Genomic DNA, 24,377 nt, shown 5'->3' with positions numbered 1-24,377 from the left:
AGTAATGGGACACTTAAAATTAAGGAGGCCAGAAGTGGAGGAATTCTGAGGTTTCTAAAGCTTACATAGCTAGTAGAGATTTTGCAGGGGGGGAGACGGCATGCAAGTTATTGAAAACAAAAATAACAACTTTAAATTTGAGGTACAGTTAGAGGGTAAACGTGCAGATCAGCAAGAACAGGGGTGATGCTTTAATGAGACTTGGTTCCATGGTTGTCTTAGAGCAGGTTTAATGGGTTTCAGATGGTCTATCTCAGAATAGCTACTGCTGCAATTTCAAAAAGTGGGCAACAAATGTTGCTGTGTCAACATGTGATCTTGCTACAAGTTTAAGGTCCTGTTCCAAATAAAATGGTTTGTGAGGTTGATAAGCATCTTGTGCTGTGGCTTTTTGTCCCTTGAGAATTTGAGACAGCTAGGATCTTTGTGTTGGATGAAGAACCAACATAATAGAAAGATTTATTTTAGAATGAACTAATGTTTTCTTTGTCTTATATTAAAAATATGTCTACAAACCTTAGTTTATAGGCTTTGGTCCATTCTTAAACAATGAGATTTTAAATTTCTCAAGTAGCTGTGAGGCTCTTTCGTAAATGCAAGCAGGATGTTACGGATGCTGGAGATTTGAAATAATAACAGAAGTGCTGAAGAAATTTAACAGGTCTGGCAACATCTTTGCAGAGGGTAACTTTTTGAATCGAATGATTCTTCTTCATATCCCCAAAAGTGAGGGTTTTTCATTCAGGTTAATATTTAATTAGGCATTGGTTGTAACTTGATAGAATTCAATTCAAATACCACAAGTCAGATTGTATGCTGAATCAGTTGAACAGCTTTTGTTTTCACTTTTTAAAATGTATCTTTGAAAATGTGTGACATTGTTAAGAATCTAACTTACTGGATTCTCTGGTGTGGTTTTGTGGGTGAACCAAGGGCAGGCGGTAACATGGTGGTAATGTCACTGGCCTAGCAATTGAGAATCCCAGGCTATTGTTCATGAACTAGGTCTGACCATGGCAGATGGTGAAATTTAAATTCAAATACAAAAATACCTGGAATAAAGAGCTAGTCTAACAACGATCACCACTGTTGATTGTCATAAGCATCCAGTTCACTAATGTCCTTACTTGGTCAGGCCTATACGTGACTCCAAACCCACAGCAATGTGGTTGACTCTTGACTGTACTTTAGGCAATTAGGGATGGGGCAATAAATGTTGGCCTCCCCAGCGATGCCCATATCTTATGAACAAATATGTTGTGCAACTGCATTTCCAACCATGCATGCTCTGTTCTAGGACTGTTTTCATTCTTTATTAAACATTTAATGGGTACTGAAATCGGATCATTGAGAGTGTAATGGTGTGACACTAACAGTTAGGGAATTCAGTATAGATCCCAAAAGAGAAGGGTAATCAGGGATTCAGAGGAATTACTGAAGTGGTAGTGATGCAGAGAATCAGGACATGACTAGCAGAAGAGCTGACGTGATGGATCTCAGCAGCAAGTAGGGCTAAGAGAAGCCATGGGAAGTTCAGAGGGAGTTGGAACTTCACTATTGAGTCAGTGATGGATCAAGGTCATTGAAGACAAGATTAAGCCAATGAGAGGGGAGCAGGTGTTCAGGCATTCCAAGTCCGAGTAGTGTTGGAAAAGCATTTAGGAAATTGACTCTTCGAAATTGAAGAGTATAAATCTGTTCAGAGAAAGATTGAGTGTTAACAAATTTGTTGTGATTTCTAATATCTGGTGGGTTGTTGACAGATGCATAGGATTGGTCTAGGTCACATTTTCCATTTAATATGTAAGGTATTCTACATGGAATAATCAGGCTACAACATTTGGAATATGTCATTCCTGTAGTGGTTATGTCATCAGGTAGTCTTCCACCATCTTCATTTTGGAGTTGGCATTGAGTTGCTTCTTGCCTGGATCAGCCAGATCAACAGCTAGCAAAGCAGAGTAAAGACTGCTATGTAATTGTTTGTGTGCTTATTCCAAACTTCCCACTAGTGCTATCTGCTCACTTCCCATTCCCTCAACAAATGTATCTGCTAGAATCAGGCATTCTATTCAACAATTCCATACCATATCCTCTGTCTTGCAAAGACCATGCATCTTTGCCTTCATAAACTTACCGAAACTAGCCCATCTGAAACCATCATCCAGATTCTGGACATCTTAGAACTTCGTCAGAACTGAAGAAGAGTCTTACTGACTCAAAATGTTAACCCGTTTCTCCTTGCATAAATGTTGCCAAACCCACTGAGTTTCTCCAGTATTCTCCATGTTTAATCCATCAACAGCCTTACTATATTCTAACCCCAAATTCTAATTGTCTCTGGCTTTCTGGAGTAATGATAAATCTGTTTATTATTTTAGTAATTTGGAGAGTACTATGTTGGTTTTGTGTTATAGCGCCGTGTTGAGCTTAAATACTTCTGTTAGTGACAATTGAACTGCATGAATTATGGTTTTAGTCAATAAACGTTGACTCTTTGGAAGAACTTACGCGACTAATAAATTTTTTAAAATCTTTTTCAGTGCACAATGAAGTGTGTGTACATAATGAAATAATAAATGTGTGACAAGAGTTTTAGCAGATCAGAATTGTGACAAGCCATAAAGTTGAGTGCCAGAACTGATTGATAGATCTTTGCTGTGACATTCAACTGAAAATGCTTGGTTTGGTGCAGCATTTTGTTAATGATAATATTCTGAGCTTGGGAATAAGATAGTAAATGAAAATCTGTGGAAACTGTTCCAGTGTGAACACAACCTTCCTGTTATTTGCTCCAGCGCAGTGTATTGGGATTTTACATTCTCAATCATGTTTGTACTTTGAGAGTTGCTACTTGAAGACTAGAAAGAAGCTCTTTGTAGAATGATTCAGACTAAACATCTTAGATAAAGTACCAGTTCAATCCTGAATAGCATTGAAATGTTTATAATCCTGCCACCTTCACCTGCTCTTTGCTTTTAATTTCCCAGCAATATGTCACAGCATTTTTCTTTAAATTTTATGTATTTTTTGGGTTGGATAGAAAGGGAACAGTTGGTTTGCAGGAATTCAGCTATTAACCCCTTGACCTCACATTGGTTAAAATAGCATCCTCAATCGTGTCTCTCACAGTATCTTTTTCAACCAACAGGGAGGTATATTTGCTACTAAGGCTGATATGCAGTGAAAACGAGGTTTAAAGGTGATGGTGTGGTAAATAGTTCAACCTCGATTATCTTTGATTTTTCAAATTTTGTGATTAAATTATCATGTAGTATAGTGTTTAAAGTTCGCCTTTGTCCCTGTGCTCAGTCCTAAAGAAAATATTGTTATTGACAATTGTTATCTCCTTTTTGCTAATAGACATGGAGTGGTTGTGGAATCAGGATGCCTCTCGAGACCTTCTCTTAGCAGTACATCCACCAAACTACATTGTACTTTGGAATGCGGATACTGGCACAAAATTGTGGAAGAAAAGTTATGCAGAAAACATACTTTCCTTTTCATTTGATCCCTTTGAGCTATCAAATATTGCTTGTAAGTTGATTCTTCTTTCTAAATGAAAAATATTAACCTGATGTATGCAGCAGCATACAATTTGATTGGCGTAGCAAGGTTAAAACCTGATTTGCTGTTGTGGTAGAAGATGCTTCTGTCTCTGATTGCAATGATTTCTGTAAAAACAAAACAAGTATGAAACATAATCTTCTACAATTTAACAGTCGTATAATTTTAAATCTTGGGAGATTATAGAGAATATCTTGAGGTTTTACAAGAAGAAACATATTTTTCTATAATTCTTCAAACATAATTTAGAAACTGTTTGTCTCCAGATTATTCAATATACTGAACAATTTGGGTGTTGCAAGTATTTGACTATGTAATGAAACATATCTATTTTTAGTTTTTCAACTGCACAAGATTTGGAAGTTATTTTCTTAGAGCTGCTGAAAATTTAGACAATCTACTTTTCTACTGCCTCAAGGCTGACCTGTGCTATACTGGCGACTGTGAAACTAGATGTAGATTGGGATGTGTGGTGGAAGCCAGTGTTGCACCATAGATCTTGTGCTGACCCATTCAGAAACGAGCCCTATACACATGTACTTATTTTCTACTATCTTTGAGTACATTTACATGGAAGCACAGAAACTAGGAGCAGCAATAGGCCATTTGGCCCTTCGAATCTGTCCGCTATTCAATATATCATGGTTGATATCTGTCTCAATGCTATATTCCCACTTTCTACCTATATCCCTCGATACCTTCAAAATTCAAAAGCATCTATTTCTTGAATGATTTAACGGTTAAAAGGAACTTGTTCAATTATTCATACACCTCCTACATAAGTCCATTTATTTTGAAATCAGCATACTAGCAAAGTAACTCAAATATTACAAACATTAATTTATGCAGTACTTTAGCAATTTCTGCTTCAGAAATTATATATGATGAGATGAGTCAAGGCATTCGTCTTTGAACCTTTTCTAAGCTAGCTGCATACTCTTTTTACTTTATAAGAATGTGGATGCACTTGCTGAGTCCCAAAGCACTCAAAGCTACGAAGCCGTGCATAGAGCCTTCTGGTTGAGTTCAGTTATAGACCCAGCCAGGATGTATGTTTTTCAAAATTCACTGATTCTCACAGTGCAGATGGCAATCTACACCTGCATGTCGAAGTGTTCAGAAGGAATGTTTTAATTTAGTATATTTCCTGCTTAACGATGATTTTGCTTGATTTAGTCCTGAGGTATAAACCAGTTGAAGATCAGAATGTCAGGGTTGGGGAGTATCTCGTGAATAGTGGTCATAGTGTTGTAAAGCTCGATTAATTATGGAAAAGAACAGGGTAAAAGCTGTAGTGAAATAAGATATTTGGATATGGCCAAGATAAATTAGAGGCAAAGGCTGTTAGGGAAATACAATGGATTGATTAACTAACGGAGTTGTTCCAAGTGCATGTTTCCTACATTGTAGCAATGACTAAACTTCAAAGCCACATCATTGGCTGTAAAGTGGTTTAGAATGTCCAGTTCTCATGAATGACGTTGTAGAAATTGAAGATTTACTTTCACTCTTGGTATATTACTGCAATGAGCAAAGGAAGTGCAGTTGATCGAGTGATGCATCTAAACTGAATTGTCGTCTTAAATGGACTAGAAAAAAGAAAATAACTGCGGAATATTGAAAGTCTTGGTAGTAGTCCTAACTGGGTTGCTAGCTGCTGCTGTCTATTCCATTATCCTACGATTAGAATGGCAGTCTTGAGTTGCTCTTCTGCTGTTGAAAGTAGTTGTTTTATGGTATATTTAGGCTCAGGCTATAAGAGCAAATGTATTGGCAGATCATCTTTTTGTAGAAGAAATTTTCCAGTGGTAACACTATGGAAAGAAAAAAGAAACACGTGTGTTATTTTGTGCTTTTCTCAAACTCAGGATGTTCCAAGCACTGCAGACAATGAAAGTTTGGAGAGTCACCATTGTCATATAGGCAAACAATGTAGGGTACAAGAGCATAGTGGCTATGTTACTGGAATAGCAATTGAGGGCTCTGGACTAATGTTATAGAAACATGAGTTCAAGTCTCACTCTGGAGGCTAGGAAATTTAATTCCAACTCACCAAGTAAAATACGAAAGGAAATGGTGATATCAATTAGGTTTTATAATAATCTGCCCACCATATCAGCTTCATTAAAGCCTTTCTGCCATCCTTTCTTCACCTGGCCAATATGTAACATCTGATCCACGTGGAGCTTGTGAAATACCACTTGGTTGTATTCAAGGAAGTGCCTTATCTCCACTTTTGCAAGAGCAATTAGGGATGCACGATAAATATTGACCTTGCCAAAATTACCCACATCCAATTAATAAAGAAAAGCATATGAGACAATGTACACAGAACAAGCACACAGATCAGCAACAAACCAGATGAATTGTTCTTGTGATGTCAGTTGGAAAGGGCATCAAGGAGAATGTCTTTGCTTCAAGCAGTGTCATTGGGTCTTTTACGTTCACTGAGGAAGGTCGATGAGGTTTCAGTTTAACAGTTTGTTTGAAAGAAGCACCTATTGCAGTGCTGCACTGAAAGGTCAGGTTAGATTATACAGGCTTATTCTTCTGGAAAGGGCTACGAACCAACAACATTCTGATTCAAAAGTGAGTGTGTTATCACCTGAGGCATTGCTGACGCCCAAGTCTGATCTTTTAGCAAATAACACTTTCTAGCCACTGTTTTCAAATTGATTTAAGAATCTGTGTTGCAAGCTTTTTATTGCAAGCCTTTTTTGCTTGTAGGCTGTATGTCAGAATATTGGAACATTCTTCTTTTAAGGGCTGTGTTCAGTCTTGAACATATTGCTGTGAAGATGGCCCACTGTGTTTGGAGTTCCAAATCGTTGTGCTATAAGCAATAGCACACAAGACAACTGCTACATTTTTAACACATACTGAGTTCATCTATTGGTAGGAAGGAATGAGTGAAGGTGAAGTGTTTCTCTACTGAGAAGAGAAATTAACTGGGAGAATGCCGGGTCATTTTTATGCTGATATCCTAGCTGCCTAGAAAGTGAACTATTTTTAGTAAAATTCAAGGGAAAGTATAATTGTTATTGAACATGTATTTTTAATCATTTAGTATTTTGTTTAAACAAAAAGCTTTCCAAAGATTTCTTTTTCCACTGTAACATATTCTGCAATGTCTTCTCTTTGTAGTGCTGACCAGTGAAGGAATAGTGTTTGTCTCTGATTTTTCACCATCCAAAGCTCCCAGCAGTTCAGGAAAGAAGGTATATATATCAAGTCCACACTCCAGTCCGGCCCATGCAAAACCAGCAGCCACTAGTGCCAAGAAAGCCTTGAACAAAGTGAAAATCCTCATCACTAATGAAAAGCCCAAGTAAGTTCTAATTTTAAGATGAAATGTTTTATTTTATAAGCTCTATTTACATTTTACCCTGTAATTGAGAGAACATTTCTTCGTTGTAAATTTCCCTCCTTGCCCATGAACTAATGTTTTAAATGTTATTTCCCAGCCCTGACATCACTTTTATTGATGAACTTAATATTGACAAAATTAACTATCTTTCCGTTTCATCTTTAAGTTTAATATTCAATTATGATTAACTATGTGGACAATATACAATATGGCTTTAAAAATTCATGTGTTGAAGATTAGAAAGGGGGAGAAAAACGTACTCAATTAGAAGTTGAGTTTCGGGTAGATAGGATAGTGAAGAAGGTGTGTATTAAGCCTGGAGAAAGTGAGGGCTGGAGATGCTGGAGATCAGAGCTGAAAATGTGTTGCTGGAAAAGCGCAGCATTAGGAAGGCGGTGCTGAGTTCGAGGGATTTGACTGAGACAAGGTGGGGAGAGGGGAAATGAGGAAACTGGAGAAATCTGAGTTCATCCCTTGTGGTTGGAGGGTTCCCAGGCAGAAGATGAGAGGCTCTTCCTCCAACCATCGTGTTGCCATAGTCTGGCGATGGAGGAGTCCAAGGACCTGCATGTCCTTGGTGGAGTGGGAGGGGGAGTTAAAGTGTTGGGCTACGGGGTGGTTGGGTTGGTTGGTCCGGGTGTCCCAGAGGTGTTCCGCAAGTATTAAGCCTGAAAAGGGATCCACGACACACTCTGATTTTACAGTAAAATACAGTATTTTTATCTATTTCAAGTTATAGTGATCACATACAGCATGGTCACTGTGTCCTTGCCTCTTACTCCGTCTACCCAATCCTATGAGAGACACAATCAATGATGAGCATTTCTATAATGCTGATAAAGGGCTTTTGCCTGAAACATCAACTTTCCGGCTCCTCCAATGCTGCCTGACCTGCTTTGTTTTTCCAGCACTGCGTTCTTGACTCTAATCTCCAGCATCTGCAGTACTCACTTTCGCCTGTTTGTCTTGATTAGATTAGATTACATTACAGCATGCAAACAGGCCCTTCAGCCCAACAAGTCCACACCAACCCGCCGAAGCGCAACCAACCCATACCCCTACATTTACCCCTTACCTAACACTACGGGCAATTTAGCATGGCCAATTCCCCTGACCTGCACATCTTTGGACTGTGGGAGGAAACCGGAGCACCCGGAGGAAACCCACGCAGACACGGGGAGAACGTGCAAACTCCACGCAGTCGCCTGAGGCGGGAATTGAACCCGGGTCTCAGGCGCTGTGAGGCAGCAGTGCTAACCACTGTGCCACCGTGCCGCCCACCATCCAAAGCTCCCAGCAGTTCAGGAAAGAAGGTATATATACCAAGTCCACACTCCAGTCCGGCCCATGCAAAACCAGCAGCCACTAGTGCCAAGAAAGCCTTGAACAAAGTGAAAATCCTCATCACTAATGAAAAGCCCAAGTAAATTCTATTTTAAGATGAAATGTTTTATTTTATAAGCTCTATTTACATTTTACCCTGTAATTGTTTATCTCTTCTTAGCCATTTAGTGTTTTAATGCTGGGACAGGCTTAGCAGGCAGCCCCGTCTTGTTTGTCGGCCATTTTGTATGAGCTGACATGGGCTATTTTGGTGTAAACATGTGCAGTACACCCCTACAATCTTGGAGAAATATCGCTCTTGTCTCATCTCCTTTAATTTCTGACGCAACTAACTCCTTCCAGCTACTGAGACAGTTTTATGACATTTTTTCCAGTTGTACAGACTTGTATGATTTTTGTTTTGTTTTTCAGTTCTAACAGCTTGAAACCTTCTAGAGAAACTCTCACAGCTTGAAGACTTTGCAATCTTAAAAACCTTTTTGCTAGGGTGAAAACTGTTCTACTGGTTCTTCTGAATTGAACAGAAAGCTAAACTAGTGATTCCTGATCTGCTTTTTCATAACCCATCAATATAAACGTGACATCAGTTAACATACCAGGTATTCTGTCAGGCATTTCAGCAAACCACATGTTTTCTTGGCAAAATTCTGATTAGAATGCCATACCTCTAACAAATCTCGTGCGCGTCTTTGTTTCGTCTGCTGTTAGACCCTATCTACCTTCACTTGGAGAAAAAAAAGAACTGGAATGATATCACCCATCTTAACAAATCAAGACCTATAAATAGAGAGGCAGGACATACCACCAGCACTTCACCGGAGACTCTCACTGATGATGTTACCTAATATGGTGATGAAACGTCTGAAAACAAACCTTCAGGCTCAGCGAGCAAACGTACACACTTATGATAGGAAATTAAAATAAATTGAAACTATTATTTCTTTCTTGTTCTTATGAGGGGTCGTTTGGTATTTGGGCTGATTATTTAAGTTCAACCATTATTAAAGACTCTACCTATTAGGGGTGGGCAACAGATACTGGCCAGTGGTGCTCATATCTGGCTTAATCAAAAATAAAACAGGCACAGTTTTCGATGACGGAACCTTTGAAGTCATGTTTCAGTTGTAACGCAAGTAAAGGTTACAGCCAGTTTGCTCCAGAAACAGCAGTGAGGTAAATGATTAGAAAACTATTTTAGTGATGGTAGTTCTGAGGTAATCTTTTCAAGAAAGCTTCCTTGCTTTCCATTGAGTAGTGCCTTTGGATCTTTTTATCCATAAGAGAGGAAAGACAGAGCCATATTTCACTATTTCAACTGAAAGGCAGCATTTCTAACAATGTAGTTCTTCAATATTGAACTGAATTATCACCATAGCTGGTCCAGTTCATGACACTTGGGTTTTCCAGCCTCATTTGGAATACTACATATCATTAAGAGATGCTGCTGATTGCAAGGTAGATGGTTATTTGAGTAAAATGCACCATGTTTTACTTTACAGCATAATGAATTACAGTAACTAATACAAAATGTACATTGTCATGCAATGTTATTAACTTGATTTATTTCAGTGCCGAGTCTGTAACTTTGAATGACTGCCTGCAGTTATCCTATCTACCATCTAAGAGAAACCACATGTTGCTGCTGTATCCCAGAGAAATCCTGATCCTTGATTTGGAAGTAAACCAAACAGTCGGCATAGTTGCTATTGAACGAACAGGAGCTCCATTTCTTCAGGTATTTAACTCTACCAAGAGGCTGTGTTGCACTGACAATATTGCATTCAGAATAACTACAGAATGACTTAACTGCTAAAATTGTAGAGTTAGATTTTTTTATGATATTAAGAATTAAGCTGGAGTTGAGAGTACACTTTGTATTGAAACCTTATGGATAGAAACACAGTTCTACTTCTGGATGATAATACATATGTTCAGTTTCTGAATCCTCCCTTATGTAATTAAAAATCCAGACTGCAGTGAGAACCTGATGACTTTTTGGTGGCAATATTATTAGAATATGAAAGATCGAGTACGGTTAAATTTGTTATTGCCTTTTTGAGATTGAGTTGAACTTTGTGGCCTTTGAGAATATGTCTGAATTTATTCAAGGCACCCTGCCAGTGTAATCACAGTTTTAGTAGATATAATGTGAGCACCTGTAATAATACCATCTGGCTGTTTTCTGTTAACGTACACTCCAGTAGGGAAGATGGCAAATATGTGATGTCAATGAAATCGCTATTTTTGGTTTTGTTGTTGAGCATCAGATTACTGAAAATTATCATTGTTTTTCCTGTAATATTTTCAGTCGATGCACACAGTTTTCATGAAATTTCAGCACACACCGAGTTACTGTATTTTCATACTTATTTTCATCACTACTTAGTGAAGCAGATGTTTTCAAACTGTTTACTGTTTCTCTGTCCTAGGTCATTCCTTGCCGCCAGCGGGATGCTTTATTCTGTCTTCATGAAAATGGGTGTATTACACTAAGGATCCGCCGATCAAATTCAGGTTCATTGGCCCTTTCCAGTGAAGAACAGGGTGAGCACGTGTGCCAATCAAAAAGTAACTAAGTAACCAATTGCAGATTATTTCTGCTGTAGTTAATCCTGATTAATATCACTATCAATATGGTGGGTATATTGATCTTAATCAGAACTTACGACACTATATAATACATTAATTTAGAGGAACGCTTATGGTGCAATGGAAGCGCCCCAGTCTCTGGCCAAAAGCTATAGGTTCAAGCCTAATATGCCTTGAAGGTGTGTCATAACATGGCTGAACAGGGTGGTAAAAAATAATTATAACACAAACTACAAAGTAAAAATATGCAAGTGTATCATGTTGGGAGTACCTATACAGATCAGGAAAGAGGGATGGCATGTGTGAACAGTTTTATTTTTCTTTCTTTCTCTTTTGTTTTCTTCACTTTTTCGGATTTTCTTACACCTCTGCCTGCTGCAATGAGGGCTCCCGAGTCTTTCCAATATTCCATTTTCAGGAGTGGATTTGGATAGATTATTGACTTCTCTAAAGCTCTTAATTAGATCACTCCCTTGCAATAATTTCCTCGTATATGTTTAATACTATCAATAAGAAAGTCTCTTGTAAAACATTGTACTCAATATGAATCTTAAGATCATCTTCTGATACACAATATATAATTCTCTGCATAAACGTGTAAAACAAAATTAATTTTAAAAAATATCGGTTTCCATTATGCTACAATTTCAAATTGTACATATAGAGTCATAGAGATGTACAGCATGGAAGCAGACCCTTCGGTCCAACCCGTCCATGCTGACCGGATATCCCAGTCCAATCTAGTCCCACCTGTCAGCACCCAGCCCATATCCCTCCAAACCCTTCCTATTCATATACCCATCGAAATGCCTTTTAAATGTTGTAATTGTACTAAATGAAACTAAGCCTCGTTTACTTTCATTTTTAAAGCAAATAAACTTAAATCAGTTAGTGTCCCCTGATTCTCAAAGTGGGTTAAATAATGAAGAAGTTTTATAAGCACACACGGGTCAAAGCTGAATAAAGTTATCATGTATTTGGGAGCAAAGGATGTGTTCTGATATGAAATTATGGGTCATGATCTGTGAAGATGAATTCATGAGATCACAGAATTTGCATGGGATACTTAGCAGAATTAATAGATAAGTAACAAATGCAGTTCAGTGTAAGTAGTATACTTAGCAAATGAGTGAAATGACAGGTCCCCTAAGCTTTTCTCAACCCAGATTCAGGAGATTACATAGGCAGAGGAGGGAAAATGCCTGCAGGTGCAGTAGAGTCATAGAGATGTACAGCATGGAAAGAGACCCTTTGGTCCAACTCGTCCCAGCCAACCAGATATCCCAACCCAATCTAGTCCCACCTGTAAGCACCCGGCCCATATCCCTCCAAGCCCTTCCTATTCATATACCCATGCAGATGCCTTTTAAATGCTGTAATTGTACCAGCCTCCACCACTTCCTCTGGCAGCTCATATTGTACACTCACCACCCTACATGTGAAAATGTTGCCCCTTAGGTCTGTTTTATATATTTCTCCTCTCAACCTAAACCTATGTTGTCTAGTTCTGGACACCTCCAACCTAGGGAAAAGACCTTTTTCTATTTATCCTATCCATGCCTCTCTAGATTTTATAAACCTCTGTAAGGTCATCCTCCACCTTCAATGTTCTGGGGATAAAAGCCTCTGCCTATCCCTCAAATCCTGCAACCTTGGCAACATCCTTGTAAATCTTTTCTGAATCCGGTCAAGTTTCACAACATCATTCCGATAGGAAGGAGACCAGAATTGCATGCAGTATTCCAAAAGTGGCCTCACCAATGTTCTGGACAGCGGCAACATGACCTCCCAACTCCTATACTCAATGCTCTGACCAATAAAGGAAAGCATACCAAACGTCACCTTCACTATCCTATCTACCTGCGACTCTACTTTCGAGGAGCTACGAACCTGCACTCCAAGGTCTCTTTGTTCAGCAATGCTCCCCAAGACCTTATCATTAAGTGTATAGATAGATCTTAGTGAAGGTGACATTTTATTGTACTTTCAGAGCTGTCTTGGGATATCTTTCTATATTAAAGGAACAATATAAATTCAAATTGTTGTTGCAATACCTGCAAAAGGCTACAAAAAAGCAAATAGAAGTTTTTTGTATAAGAGCACTGACTGCAAAGGATTAAAAAAAATTGCACATCACATTGATGGGCGCGGATGGAACATTGTGTTTTGTTTTGCGCAGAATGACACAACATGGGAAAGGTATCATGAAGATTCTTTTGAATGATACTGCAAATAATAGTTTACGGTTATTAAGAGAGGCTTGAAAAAATTGTGTCATGGAACAGAGCTGTTAAAGGGAATATAACAGACATAAATTATACAAGGATTTGAGGAGATAAAGAATGAATGATTACTGCTGAACATCACATTGGAAATATTCTGAATGGCAATAATAAAGGAGAAACTGAACTATTTTGTAGATGTGAAAGGACAAAGGGGTAGACCAGCTGGCTGCACTTAAAGTGGCCTTGATGTTGATCAACTTGAAATCTGTAACTTGCATTTATTATGTTTAATCTCGTTTATGTACCTGCATCCTCAGTACAATCCAAATTATGTCATAATTTTAGAGCGAGGAGACAAATTGCATACTGTTGGAATAATAATTGTGTTGACAGAGGATTTTCTTTCATTTGAAATAACATTTTTCTTAATGTTTTCAGATCCGGATCAGCCAGTCCAGGAGCTGATGTATGATCTACGTTGTCAATGTGATGCAATCCGAGTCACTAAGACAGTTCGCCCTTTTAACATGGTGTGCTGTCCTGTTAATGAAAATTCTGCTGCTTTAATTGTCAGTGATGGCAGAGTCATGTTTTGGGAGTTGAAAACAAACTTACTGGGGCCGAAGCCATATTGCAGGTATTTTTGTCCACTCTTTCCTCGAGAAATATAGCCAACAACATCCAAACTTAATAAATTTAGCATGTAAATAAATTGAATGGTTATGTACTCAGTCATACAAAGAGCACAAAACAGACTCTTTGGTCCAACTCATCCACGCCGACCAGATATCCTAGATAAATCTAGTCCCATTTGCCAACATTTAGCTCATATCCCTCCAAACCCTTCCTATTCTTATACCCATCCAGATGCCTTTTAAATGTTGTAATTTTACCAGCCTCCACCACTTCCTCTCGCAGCTCATTCCATACACCCACCACCCTCCTGCGTGAAAAAGTTGCCCATTGGGTCCCTTTTAAATCTTACCTCTTTCACCTTAAACCTATGTCCTCTAGTTTCCCCTACCCTGGGGAAAATACCTTGTCTATTTCCCCTATCCATGCTCCTCACGATTTTACAAACATCTATAAAGTCACCCCTCAGCCTCTGACGCTCCTGGGAAAAAGGCCTCAGCCTATTCAGCCTCACTCTATAGTTCAAGTGCTCCAACCCTGGCAACATCCTTGCAAATCTTTTCTGCACTCTTTCAAGTTTCACAACATCCTTCCGATAGGAAGGAGACCAGAATTGGACACAATATTCCAAAAGTGGCCTAGCCAATATCCTGTACTCTAACTCTTATACTCAATGCACTGACTAATAAAGGCAAGCATACCACCATCTCCTTCACTATCCTGTCTACTTGTGACTCCACTTGGATGGTACTATGAAGTATGCAACCCAAGGCCTCTCTTGACCTTACCATTGAGAGTATAAGTCCTGTCCTGATTTATCTTTCCAAAATGCAGTCCCTCCTGAAGACCATCAAAGACACCAAGATAGAAGATGATGAAATAATGGTCTCCTTTGATGTTACAGCCCTGTTCACATCCATCAACGTCAACCTGGCCAAGGAAATGTTGACTACAATATTAGAAGAACCAAAGACACGTACACCAGCTTCACCAGCAAGGACTGTATCGTTAAGCTAGTGAACCTATGTCTTACCACCCACTTCACCTTCAACAACAAAACCTACAGCCAATCCCTACGGAACACCCATGGGATCTCTGATAAGAGGGTTCTTAGCAGAGGCAGTAATGCAGAGACTCGAACAAACAGCTCTGCCAATCATCCAACCCAAACTTTGGGTCTGCTACGTGGATGACACTTTTATCATCACTAAACGAAACAAATTAGAGGAAACCTTCAAGAACATCAATACTACCCTTACTGGCATAAAGTTCACTAAAGAGGAGGCAAAACAACAACAAACTGCCTCCCTGGATGTCGCAGTAGAACGAACAGCAAATGGGGAACTTCAAACGGGCTTCAAATAATAAAAGCAAATTTCTGCGGATGCTGGAATCTGAAACTAAAAGAGAAAATGCTGGAAAATCTCAGCAAGTCTGGCAGCATCTGTAAGGAGAGAAAAGAGCTGACGTTTCGAGTCTAACTGACCCTTTGTCAAAGCTTTAAAAAAGGGAGAAATAGGGAGGTATTTATACAAGGCTGAGAGAAGGTGAGTCATGGCTCCAGAAGCAAAGGTAGCAATAAAGAGGTGGTAATGACAGTGCATAGAGAGATCTCTCTCTAGTATAAATAAGTACAAATGCTGCCAGACCTGCTGAGATTTTCCAGCATTTTCTCTTTTGATTTCAAACGGGCTTCTACAGGAAAACAACACATATGGACCAAATATTGAACTACAGAAGCAATCATCCCAACATCCACAAACGAAGCGGCATCAGAACATTATTTCAACGAGCCCACCACAAACTGCAGCACAGAGGAACCAGAAGAAAATCACCTACAGTGTATTCAAAAGAACAGATACCCAATGAACATAGTCTGCTGATGTCTGAGCAACAAACAGACAAAACACATCCAGAAACTCTAGCCACTCTCCCTTACATCAAAGACATCTCGGAACTGACTGCCAGACTACTCCGACCCCTCGGCATCATTTGTGGGCTACCAACACACTAAAACAGCAGCTAATGAACTAGAAAGACCCTATACAGACAACAATCAAAACTAATGTTATCTACAAAATACCTTGCAAGAACTGTAATACACTAAATTGGACAAACAGGCATAAATTTAGCCACCAGGATACTCGAACATCAACTAGCCACAAATTGCATGACCCATTCTCACTAGTATCCATACATATGGATGAGGATTGACACCACTTCGATTGGGACAACACATCCATCCTAGGACAAGCCAAACAGAAACACGCACGAGAATTCCTAGAAGCATGGCATTCCAACTGGGACTCTATCAACAAACACATCGAGGAAATGATGTCACTACAGGAAATGACATCACCAACCCTAAGAAACTCAAACATAGAAAGCGGGCTGCACCACCAGTGCTTCGGAGGTTCACTGATGATGTTACCTAGTATGGTGATGAAACATCTGAAAACCAACCTTCCAGCTCAGCGAGCAAACCTACATCCTGAAAAGCAACTCTGTCTTCTACCTTCAAGCTAATTCTGTATCCAAATGGTTCGTTCTTCCTGTACTCCATGTGATCTACGAGAGAAAGTGAGGGCTGCAGATGCTGGAGATCAGAGCTGAAAATGTGTTGCTGGAAAAGCGCAGCAGGTCAGGCAGCATACAAGGAATAGGAGAATCGACGTTTCGGGCATAAGCCCTTCCTGAAGAAGGGCTTTCCAGCAACACATTTTCAGCTCCATGTGATCTAACCTTGCTAATCAGTCTACCATGAGGAACCTTGTCGAACACCTTACTGAAGTTCATATAGCTCACATCCACCACTCTGCCCTCATCAATTCTCTTTGTTACTTCTTCCAAAAGCTCAATGAAGTTAGTGAGACATGATTTCCCATGTTGACTATCCCTAATTAGTCCTTACCTTTCCAAATATATGTAAATCCTGTCCCTTAGGATTCCCTCCAACAATGTGCCTAATGTCAGGCGCACTGGTCGATAGTACCCTGGCTTTTCCTTACCAGCTTTTTTAAATAATGGCACCGCATTAGCCACCTCTAGTCTTCTGGCCCCTCACCTTTGGCTATTGATGATTCAATAAATAAATATTAATCATTACAAAATTACAAATTAATTTCTCACCCATTCAGTATTGTACAATTTGATTGCAATGCAATTTGGCCTCATGTGTCAATCAGTGTTAGATTTACATTTCATTTCCTGTCAGTTGCCCTGAAGCCATCAATAATTTTCATAATGTTTGTCTAATTCCCTCTTAAATATTTTGATTGACTCTGCTTCAATAGCCACTTCTAATAATGCTCTAATTTAACTTGCATGTTTTGAGTTATAGACTACGTGCTCAAACTGATGAGTACAGTGACATCAATTCTACAAATTTGATAATTGAGCAATTTACTCTCAACAGATTGTCTTTGTGATTGATGGCAGTAATGCTCAGATTATAAATGCTGGAAAGAAAACCATCTGAAAATGCAAAGGTCATATTGAGCATTTAAATAGTTCTGGAACATTGATATGTTTTCAAATTAATTTTTTTTCATGACTAATTCATAATAATATGTAATGTTTGGGGAATAGAATATTTTTACCTGTACCAGAAACAAGGTAGATAACATTTTTAGAAATAGTGTGTGGCTCCCTCTCATCAGTTTAGTGTCAACAATGCACTTTAATGCCAATCTGGAGAAAAAAGGTGAATTATTCTCTTTGCTTCTCTAAGGCTGTTGTTGTATTGTTTTATTGCTGTGGGTGTTGTAAATTTGGTTCAAGTCATGAGGCATATCTACTAACATTCTGCTCAGCTGATTTGTTCCTGTATAGTCCAGATTCTCTGTCCTCCGGAATTGTACTGCACTGCCTTTGTAGTTTTGGCAGACTGCCCCAAGGATATGTGCTGCACAGCAAATGTTGCTTATTAACACTGAACATTGTACAGTTGGGAGAGGTGGACGTGTAGAAAATCCTTCATGCAGGCCCATTACAGCCATCATAAAATGCAGACTTATCTAATAAATCTAGACATAATTTGAATCTGTCACAGAGGTGAAAAAAGTATTCAAATACAAAACATCTCCCTAGTTTATAATTTGCTGATTCTCTTTTGTCCCATTCCCATGTCCCCTACCTTCTGGTTCATGAGTACATGGGAAGAATCCCCCAGTGACTACTGATAGAGTTTTGCATTGTTGGAATGAAGTCCCTTTAATGAGGTGAAATTGCGAAGTATGTCTTTGTCTGACATTCAGGGCAGAAGGTGAAAGTCCTATTGCACTATTCAACAAAGTGCAGGCATTTCTCCTGGTTTTCTGGCTAACTTTCTTCCCTTGACTAAATTTGAAACCAAATTGCTTTTTTGATTTAATTGCACTTCAAGTTTGTTTTTGAATATGGAATGCTTTGAGGATTAAATGCTTTAATAAAAAATCATTTCAATGTACAATGTTTGAGGACAAAATGACAATTTTATAGAAAGAGAAATGGTACTTTGGCCATCATTACGATTGGAGTTCAAGAATTCAGAAACTTTGTACAATTTTAGATTTTTAAAAAATAGTTAGATTCCCTACAGTGTGGAAACAGGCCCTTCGGCCCAACCAGTCCACACCGACCCTCCGAAGAGTAACCCACCCAGACCCATTTCCCTCTGATTAATGCACCTAACGCTATGGGCAATTTAGCATGGTCAATTCACCTGACCTGCACATCTTTGGACTGTGGGAAGAAACCCACGCAGACACGGAGAGAATGTGCAAACTCCACACAGACAGTCACCCGAGGCTGGAATTGAACCTGGGACTCTGGTGCTGTAAGGCAGCAGTGCTAACCACTGAGCCACCGTGCCGCCCCGTGCAAGACTTTGATGAGATCACACTTACAATACAGTGTGCAATTTTGGTATTGATATTTAATAAACAAGCTTGCATTGCAGGCAGTAAAGCAAAGATTTGCTAGATTGGTTCCTGAATGAGAGGTGAGTATCAGGCTGTGTAAATTTATCCTACATTCCCTGGAGTTTAGAAAATCAGAGGGTAGTCTTCTTATGTAAAGGTCATGTCCTTTGGATTTTAAATAAGGATACGTTCCTTCACTCAGTGGCTAGTGAGGTATTGTCTCTCGCCAAGTATTGCATTATTGGAAACTGAGTGAAAGAGAGATTTTTGGTCCTTTGGGAATCAAGTGCTCTGGACAGCAGGCAGGATCAGACTATGATTGAATTGAATGGTGAAGCAGGTTCAAGGGGTTGTGTGTAGTCAGCTTCTCTCCCCTCATATTTTTTGAAAAATAATTTGTTCAGTTGACTGGCATATTTTCATTTTTCCCCTGAATGTGACAAATGTGTGATGTCTGAAAATGTTGACATTTATTATGCTTAGTGTTTTTTGCTTTATTATTTGTTTGAATTATTTGTTGCTGTTTTCTATTTTTAACAGTTACTCAGGTTCCACCGTGTCTCCTTTGTATTGTCCAGTTTCATTTTGTGGAATTCCAATGAGTACCCAGCAAAAGAAACTTCCAGATCTCTCCTTGGATAACATGATAGGTAACGTGGTAAACTTCTAGTCTGCTTTCATCTCAGCATGTACACATGAGCACACACGCACGCGCGCGCACACGCGGAGGCTGATTTGGATTTGCTATAAACTCAAGAGTGGGAGTATATTAAATATCATTTGACAAAGTGTACTTGTTAAACCCTGGCAATCCCTCAAAACTGCTCAGTCAAACATGTAAATATGTTGTGTTCATGTACGTGGTGATGAAGGGTGGGAAGAATGTTGTCAGGAGACTGACAGTCTTTAGTATAAAATACTTTCCTGTTCCTCCAAATTGAAAGTATAATATAAGAATCCATTTTACTGAAACCGCTGGATAAAAGCAAATTACTGCGGATGCTGGAATCTGAAAACAGAAAGAGAAAATGCTGGAAAATCTCAGCAGGTCTGGCAGCATCTGTAAGGAGAGAAAAGAGCTGACATTTCAAGTCTAACTGACCCTTTGTCAAGGGTCAACTGACCACTCCCTTTTTTCTTCCTATCATTCTTTCTTTCTTGAGCATGTCTTTACTACTACTTGTTCTGTTTAATGTGTCTACATTTAAATGGGAAAGAAAAGGTTATTGGTTGTAAATATTCCAGCAAGTAACTTCAGTTTTCATGTTGACCATGTACTTGACAGTTTGATGCTTCTGCTAATCTCTGACCTTTTCTGGGGCTACGTGTGTGAAATTTCTCTTGGCACAGCAGTTGGTAATTGAGTCCAGAAATGTGAGAGTAAATGGTTCAAGGCCACCTCCAATATTTTTATTGTAAAATTATTGAGACATATACTGAAATTAGCTGCCTTCTCCACCTCTACTTTAAAATGCAATTTAATGAACTTATCGATCATTTCAAAAGGTTATGTGCAGATTGTGTAGGTGACAACCAGTTGTCTCTCCTTCTATAGTATCAAAAATTGCTGGAATTCAGTTTTTTTTAAATACCTCCCATAGAAAGGTTTTGAAGGAGAGTTATCTTTAAGAAGTTACCTTCACCTTTAACTGTCAGTCATCAGAGTCCACTCTCCAATGAAGTAGCACCATCCTCTGATCTCGTTTAACAGCTATTTGCTTTACATTGCTGTTCTTGTGAATTGTCCTGATGAGTGCAAGACAAAAAGCTTCACCAAAATGTGTCTTTTTTTTCCAGCAATACTTAAATTCTATACTACCAATTGCCTATTAAAGAAAATAAGGTTAGAATGAAATGGAATACTTTCAGGTAATTCTGTTCAGGTCAAGCAATGCAAATCAGTGATGTGGCAAAGCATTATATTTTCAATACTTTGTATGCTGTTCAAAAGCATTTGACTTGATTGAAAAAAAATGAATCTGATCATACTTTTTCATTGTGTGTTTACTTGCTGTGAAATAAAGCAGCTTAATGATTCATATCTGGTCTCATCTCACCAAATGTTTGCTCAGTCTACCTTTGGAAAGGTTCACAAAATACCATGAGAAAGACAGGAGTATTCCATTCAAATTATAATTGTTGTTACACAACTGGTTTATACTTTTGTTTTATGAGATGTTGGGCAGAATGAGCATCTCCTTAAAATACGTGTGGAAGTGACTTTGTACTGTTACTTCCAAGAGTAATATGCATTACTGCCTAACCTAAAATATTTATCCTGTTCCCAGTTGGCTTACTATTTGTCTCTGAGATTCTCTCTGCATATTCTGTTCCACGCATCTTGTGTAATTAATTACATCTCTTTGTTCCACTTTTGCTGAACCTATAACCTGTTGATGTGTAGCCAGTGACTAAGAAAATGCTACATTTGATTCAGTTTGTTTATTTCCCTTGGAATCTTGAATACATTACTAATCTGCCATTTTCCTATGTGAAGATCCCTAGTTTCAATAGCCTTACCTTGTAGTTCATTTTACCTGCATGTAGCTTCGCCATATTTATCTGATGCCACTGTTTCCGATGCCACATTGCTACTATAATTGAATTGTAGCCAGAATTGTGAAGTTCATTTAATTTGTGATTTATTAATCCGTCATCATTTTTTAGCTCATCTTTTGTTAACTAAAGAGAACAATGCACCAAATGTGATACTAAAGATCATTAAGGCTTTCTTTATATCATAAAGTGTAAACTATACTCTTCCCTAACTACCTTTTAAAATAAGTAAATTTGAGTTGTAGCTGTGTAGATCTTTGTAACTCCAGACTTAAATGACATTAAGTAAATAGCAAATACTCTGCATGCTTGTATAAATTTAACAATGCCATGCTTCCTGACTACTACATTCAATAGGAGATCAGAGCTGAAAATGTGTTGCTGGAAAAGCGCAGCAGGTCAGGCAGTATCCAGGGAACAGGAGAATCGACGTTTCGGGCATAAGCCCTTCTTCAGGAAGGGCTTATGCCCAAAACGTCGATTCTCCTGTTCCCTGGATGCTGCCTGACCTGCTGCGCTCTTCCAGCAACACATTTTCAGCTACTACATTCAATAGCATTCTCTGGTAGTTTTTTAGGCGTAACAGAATGATTCATATACCTGCAGTGTAACCATTTAAAAACATTAAGTAAGAAATGGCCAATTACTCCATCACATCTTTCCCTTTCCCAATCGATGGTCAATATACCTTTTCATGTGCTTTAGCTTTAACCAGTTCTTGGGGATGAAAGTGAAACAGAAAAGACTTTGGCTTACCTAGCATTCTTTGTTCACTCCTGGCCAATTGCTTTCTGCAGATAATAACAGCTTTGGGTCTTAACTGATTTGTTACCATTGTGCCAATTACATTGAGATAGCTTTATACTTGCACACTTGTCTTGCAATGCACTACAGGACGTGTGTCCTCAAGCTTGCTCACTTGTTTTCAGACAGTCTGCAATTGTACCACTCAGATAAAGAAGTGGGAATAATAAGAATAAACCTTGAGAGCTCACTCACGATTCCTGAACTCTTGGAGTGTGATCTTTTCAAGATCAAACTGGTTGCGGTTCATTTGATTATCTCAGTCGACATTTCTGCTGATAATCTTCAGTCCTGTTGAGTCACGTTGTGCAGGATTAGATGACTTGCTTTGATGTAGCACGTGTTTTATTATTCCAGTTTGTCTCTTAAATAGGGCAAAGTATGGCCTTAGGTGAAGACCAGTCTAATCTTCTGTACCAACAAGAGGTTCAACTGAAGTTCCTGCTGACTGGCTTGTTGTCAGGTCTCCCACTGCCACCTTTTGTCATTCGAATGTGTCCACCACTTACTACCAAGAACATTAAGAACTATCAACCTTTGTTGGCTGTTGGTGAGTACATCTGTGGGTTTTACTATGTTAATTAGATTACTTAGCAATTTCTGTTCAAATAAAAGATAATGGGTCCATTAAGAGGAATCCATAATTTTCTGTTTTTCATAAACCTCATTTCTGTGGCTGTGTAAAAACAAAGATTGGATAAATTTTCATTATTTCATGAAATTTTTCCATTTCATTGTAATTGTGTTGAGCCAAGATGTCCTCCTTGTGGTCTTGCTTATTATACAAAAGTGATCTTGCTTTGATGATTATTGCTAATATCACAGATATCTCTAGATTAATCTTAAGAATGAACTTTTGCGTTTGTTACGTGAGAAAGTTCTATTTGAAATGTCATTAAGATGTGTTCTTGGAGGAACTGAAGTTACCAGTTAAGTGTGATTAAGAACATTTTTTTGAAAATATGTTGATTTGGTGAAAGTACTTTGTATAATTGTGTTTTTAAAATGCATGTTTGAACTGCCTGCTGCATACATACAATATTCATCTCAAACTCATTAAAACAATGAAGTGACGAGCAAGTTGCACTGTAAGCTGGTTAGACTTACATTGTACGATAATTTATTCTTAATATCTTCATACCTTGGAACCTTCAATTGCTAAACTATAATGTAGCTCATTTTTCTCCCAATAATTTCCTTGTCCTACTTTTTTAAAGGCCTTGGCTGCTTGTTAATTGTTGTCACCATGTGGTGGCTTGCTTCAGACCATTATTCACATGTTGACAGAGAATATCTGCAAGACATGGAACTGTCAAGATAATCATGCTAATGCTATACCCATGCAAACTTATGGCAGGGGTTGCTAAGTGGCAAACAGCAGCGGGAATTCAATACTAACCAAGGGAGATCTGAAGCCAATTATAGTGTTTCTCTACTGTCCCAATTAAGATCAATAAATGTAACAGAGACTGGATATCAAATTGGAAGTTATTCCCTGAGAAGGTCCAAGGTTTAATATGATATGGCTCATCTAGATACCAGATAAACTTGCTAAGTCATTGATGAGATCCTCTGGTTTAGTAGTGCAACCTTACAGAATTGAATTTAATCACAGTGCATATGATTATAATGAATTATTGACCTTCAGTGGATATCACTGACTGATAATTTGGGTTACATGATCCATCATTTTACCTCTGATCAGTTAATTGACAAGAATTTTTATTTTAAATTAATATCATTCAAGTTCTTCTTTAATTAACAGCTGCATAAAAACATGTTCACAATTTGGTTAAATAATATATATTTCAGGTACAAGCAACGGATCTGTGTTGGTTTATCATCTTACTAGTGGATTGATACACAAGGAATTAAGTATACATTCCTGCGAAGTCAAGTAAGATTTTTAATCTGCAAATTCCTTGCATTGAGTTTTCTAAAGGAGTGTTTAAAAAAAAGCAAATGCTATAATTGGCATCAGTACAAATAAACATGGTTAGCATAAAAAAGCAAGCTTGACTTCCTATGTTTAAAAGATGACCCCATTTATATGCTTTGAAGCTTCGACATTGTTCTGCGTTACTAGCTTTTCCAAGAAACATCTGTCTAGTTTTGCGCCTGACTGCAAATAAAACACTGCAGCAATGAATTGCGATCAGAAAAAATGTAGCATCTGTTTTCCAAATTGCCCCAACTAACTCCATGTCGCGCCGTCAATCCTTAACCACAGCCTGCCCTTCCACTTCCCCCGTGCCTGCCCTTCCACTTCCCCCGTGTCTGCCCTTCCACTTCCCCCGTGTCTGCCCTTCCACTCCCCCCGTGTCTGCCCTTCCACTCCCCCCGTGTCAATGAACCCTGACCGTGGCTCCCCTTCCCACAACCCTCCTCCTC

The 24,377-nt window shown here is 38.7% G+C and overlaps 1 protein-coding gene across 1 annotated transcript in view; it reads left to right on the top strand.

Moving 5' to 3' along the window:
- The window catches only part of wdr11 (WD repeat domain 11), a 103,575-nt gene that overhangs the window by 9,781 nt on the left and 69,417 nt on the right, over window positions 1-24,377 (top strand). The window contains exons 2-9 of the mRNA XM_043713160.1: window positions 3,364-3,537; window positions 6,712-6,895; window positions 9,848-10,013; window positions 10,708-10,822; window positions 13,531-13,729; window positions 19,167-19,276; window positions 22,360-22,536; window positions 23,799-23,883. Coding sequence (XP_043569095.1) covers window positions 3,364-3,537; window positions 6,712-6,895; window positions 9,848-10,013; window positions 10,708-10,822; window positions 13,531-13,729; window positions 19,167-19,276; window positions 22,360-22,536; window positions 23,799-23,883 — 1,210 coding nt within the window. The remainder of the gene's footprint in view (window positions 1-3,363; window positions 3,538-6,711; window positions 6,896-9,847; window positions 10,014-10,707; window positions 10,823-13,530; window positions 13,730-19,166; window positions 19,277-22,359; window positions 22,537-23,798; window positions 23,884-24,377) is intronic.

The sequence above is a fragment of the Chiloscyllium plagiosum genome, chromosome 22, assembly GCF_004010195.1.
Source record: "Chiloscyllium plagiosum isolate BGI_BamShark_2017 chromosome 22, ASM401019v2, whole genome shotgun sequence".
Taxonomy (NCBI): domain Eukaryota; kingdom Metazoa; phylum Chordata; class Chondrichthyes; order Orectolobiformes; family Hemiscylliidae; genus Chiloscyllium; species Chiloscyllium plagiosum.
This window is presented reverse-complemented; position numbering and strand designations above follow the sequence as displayed.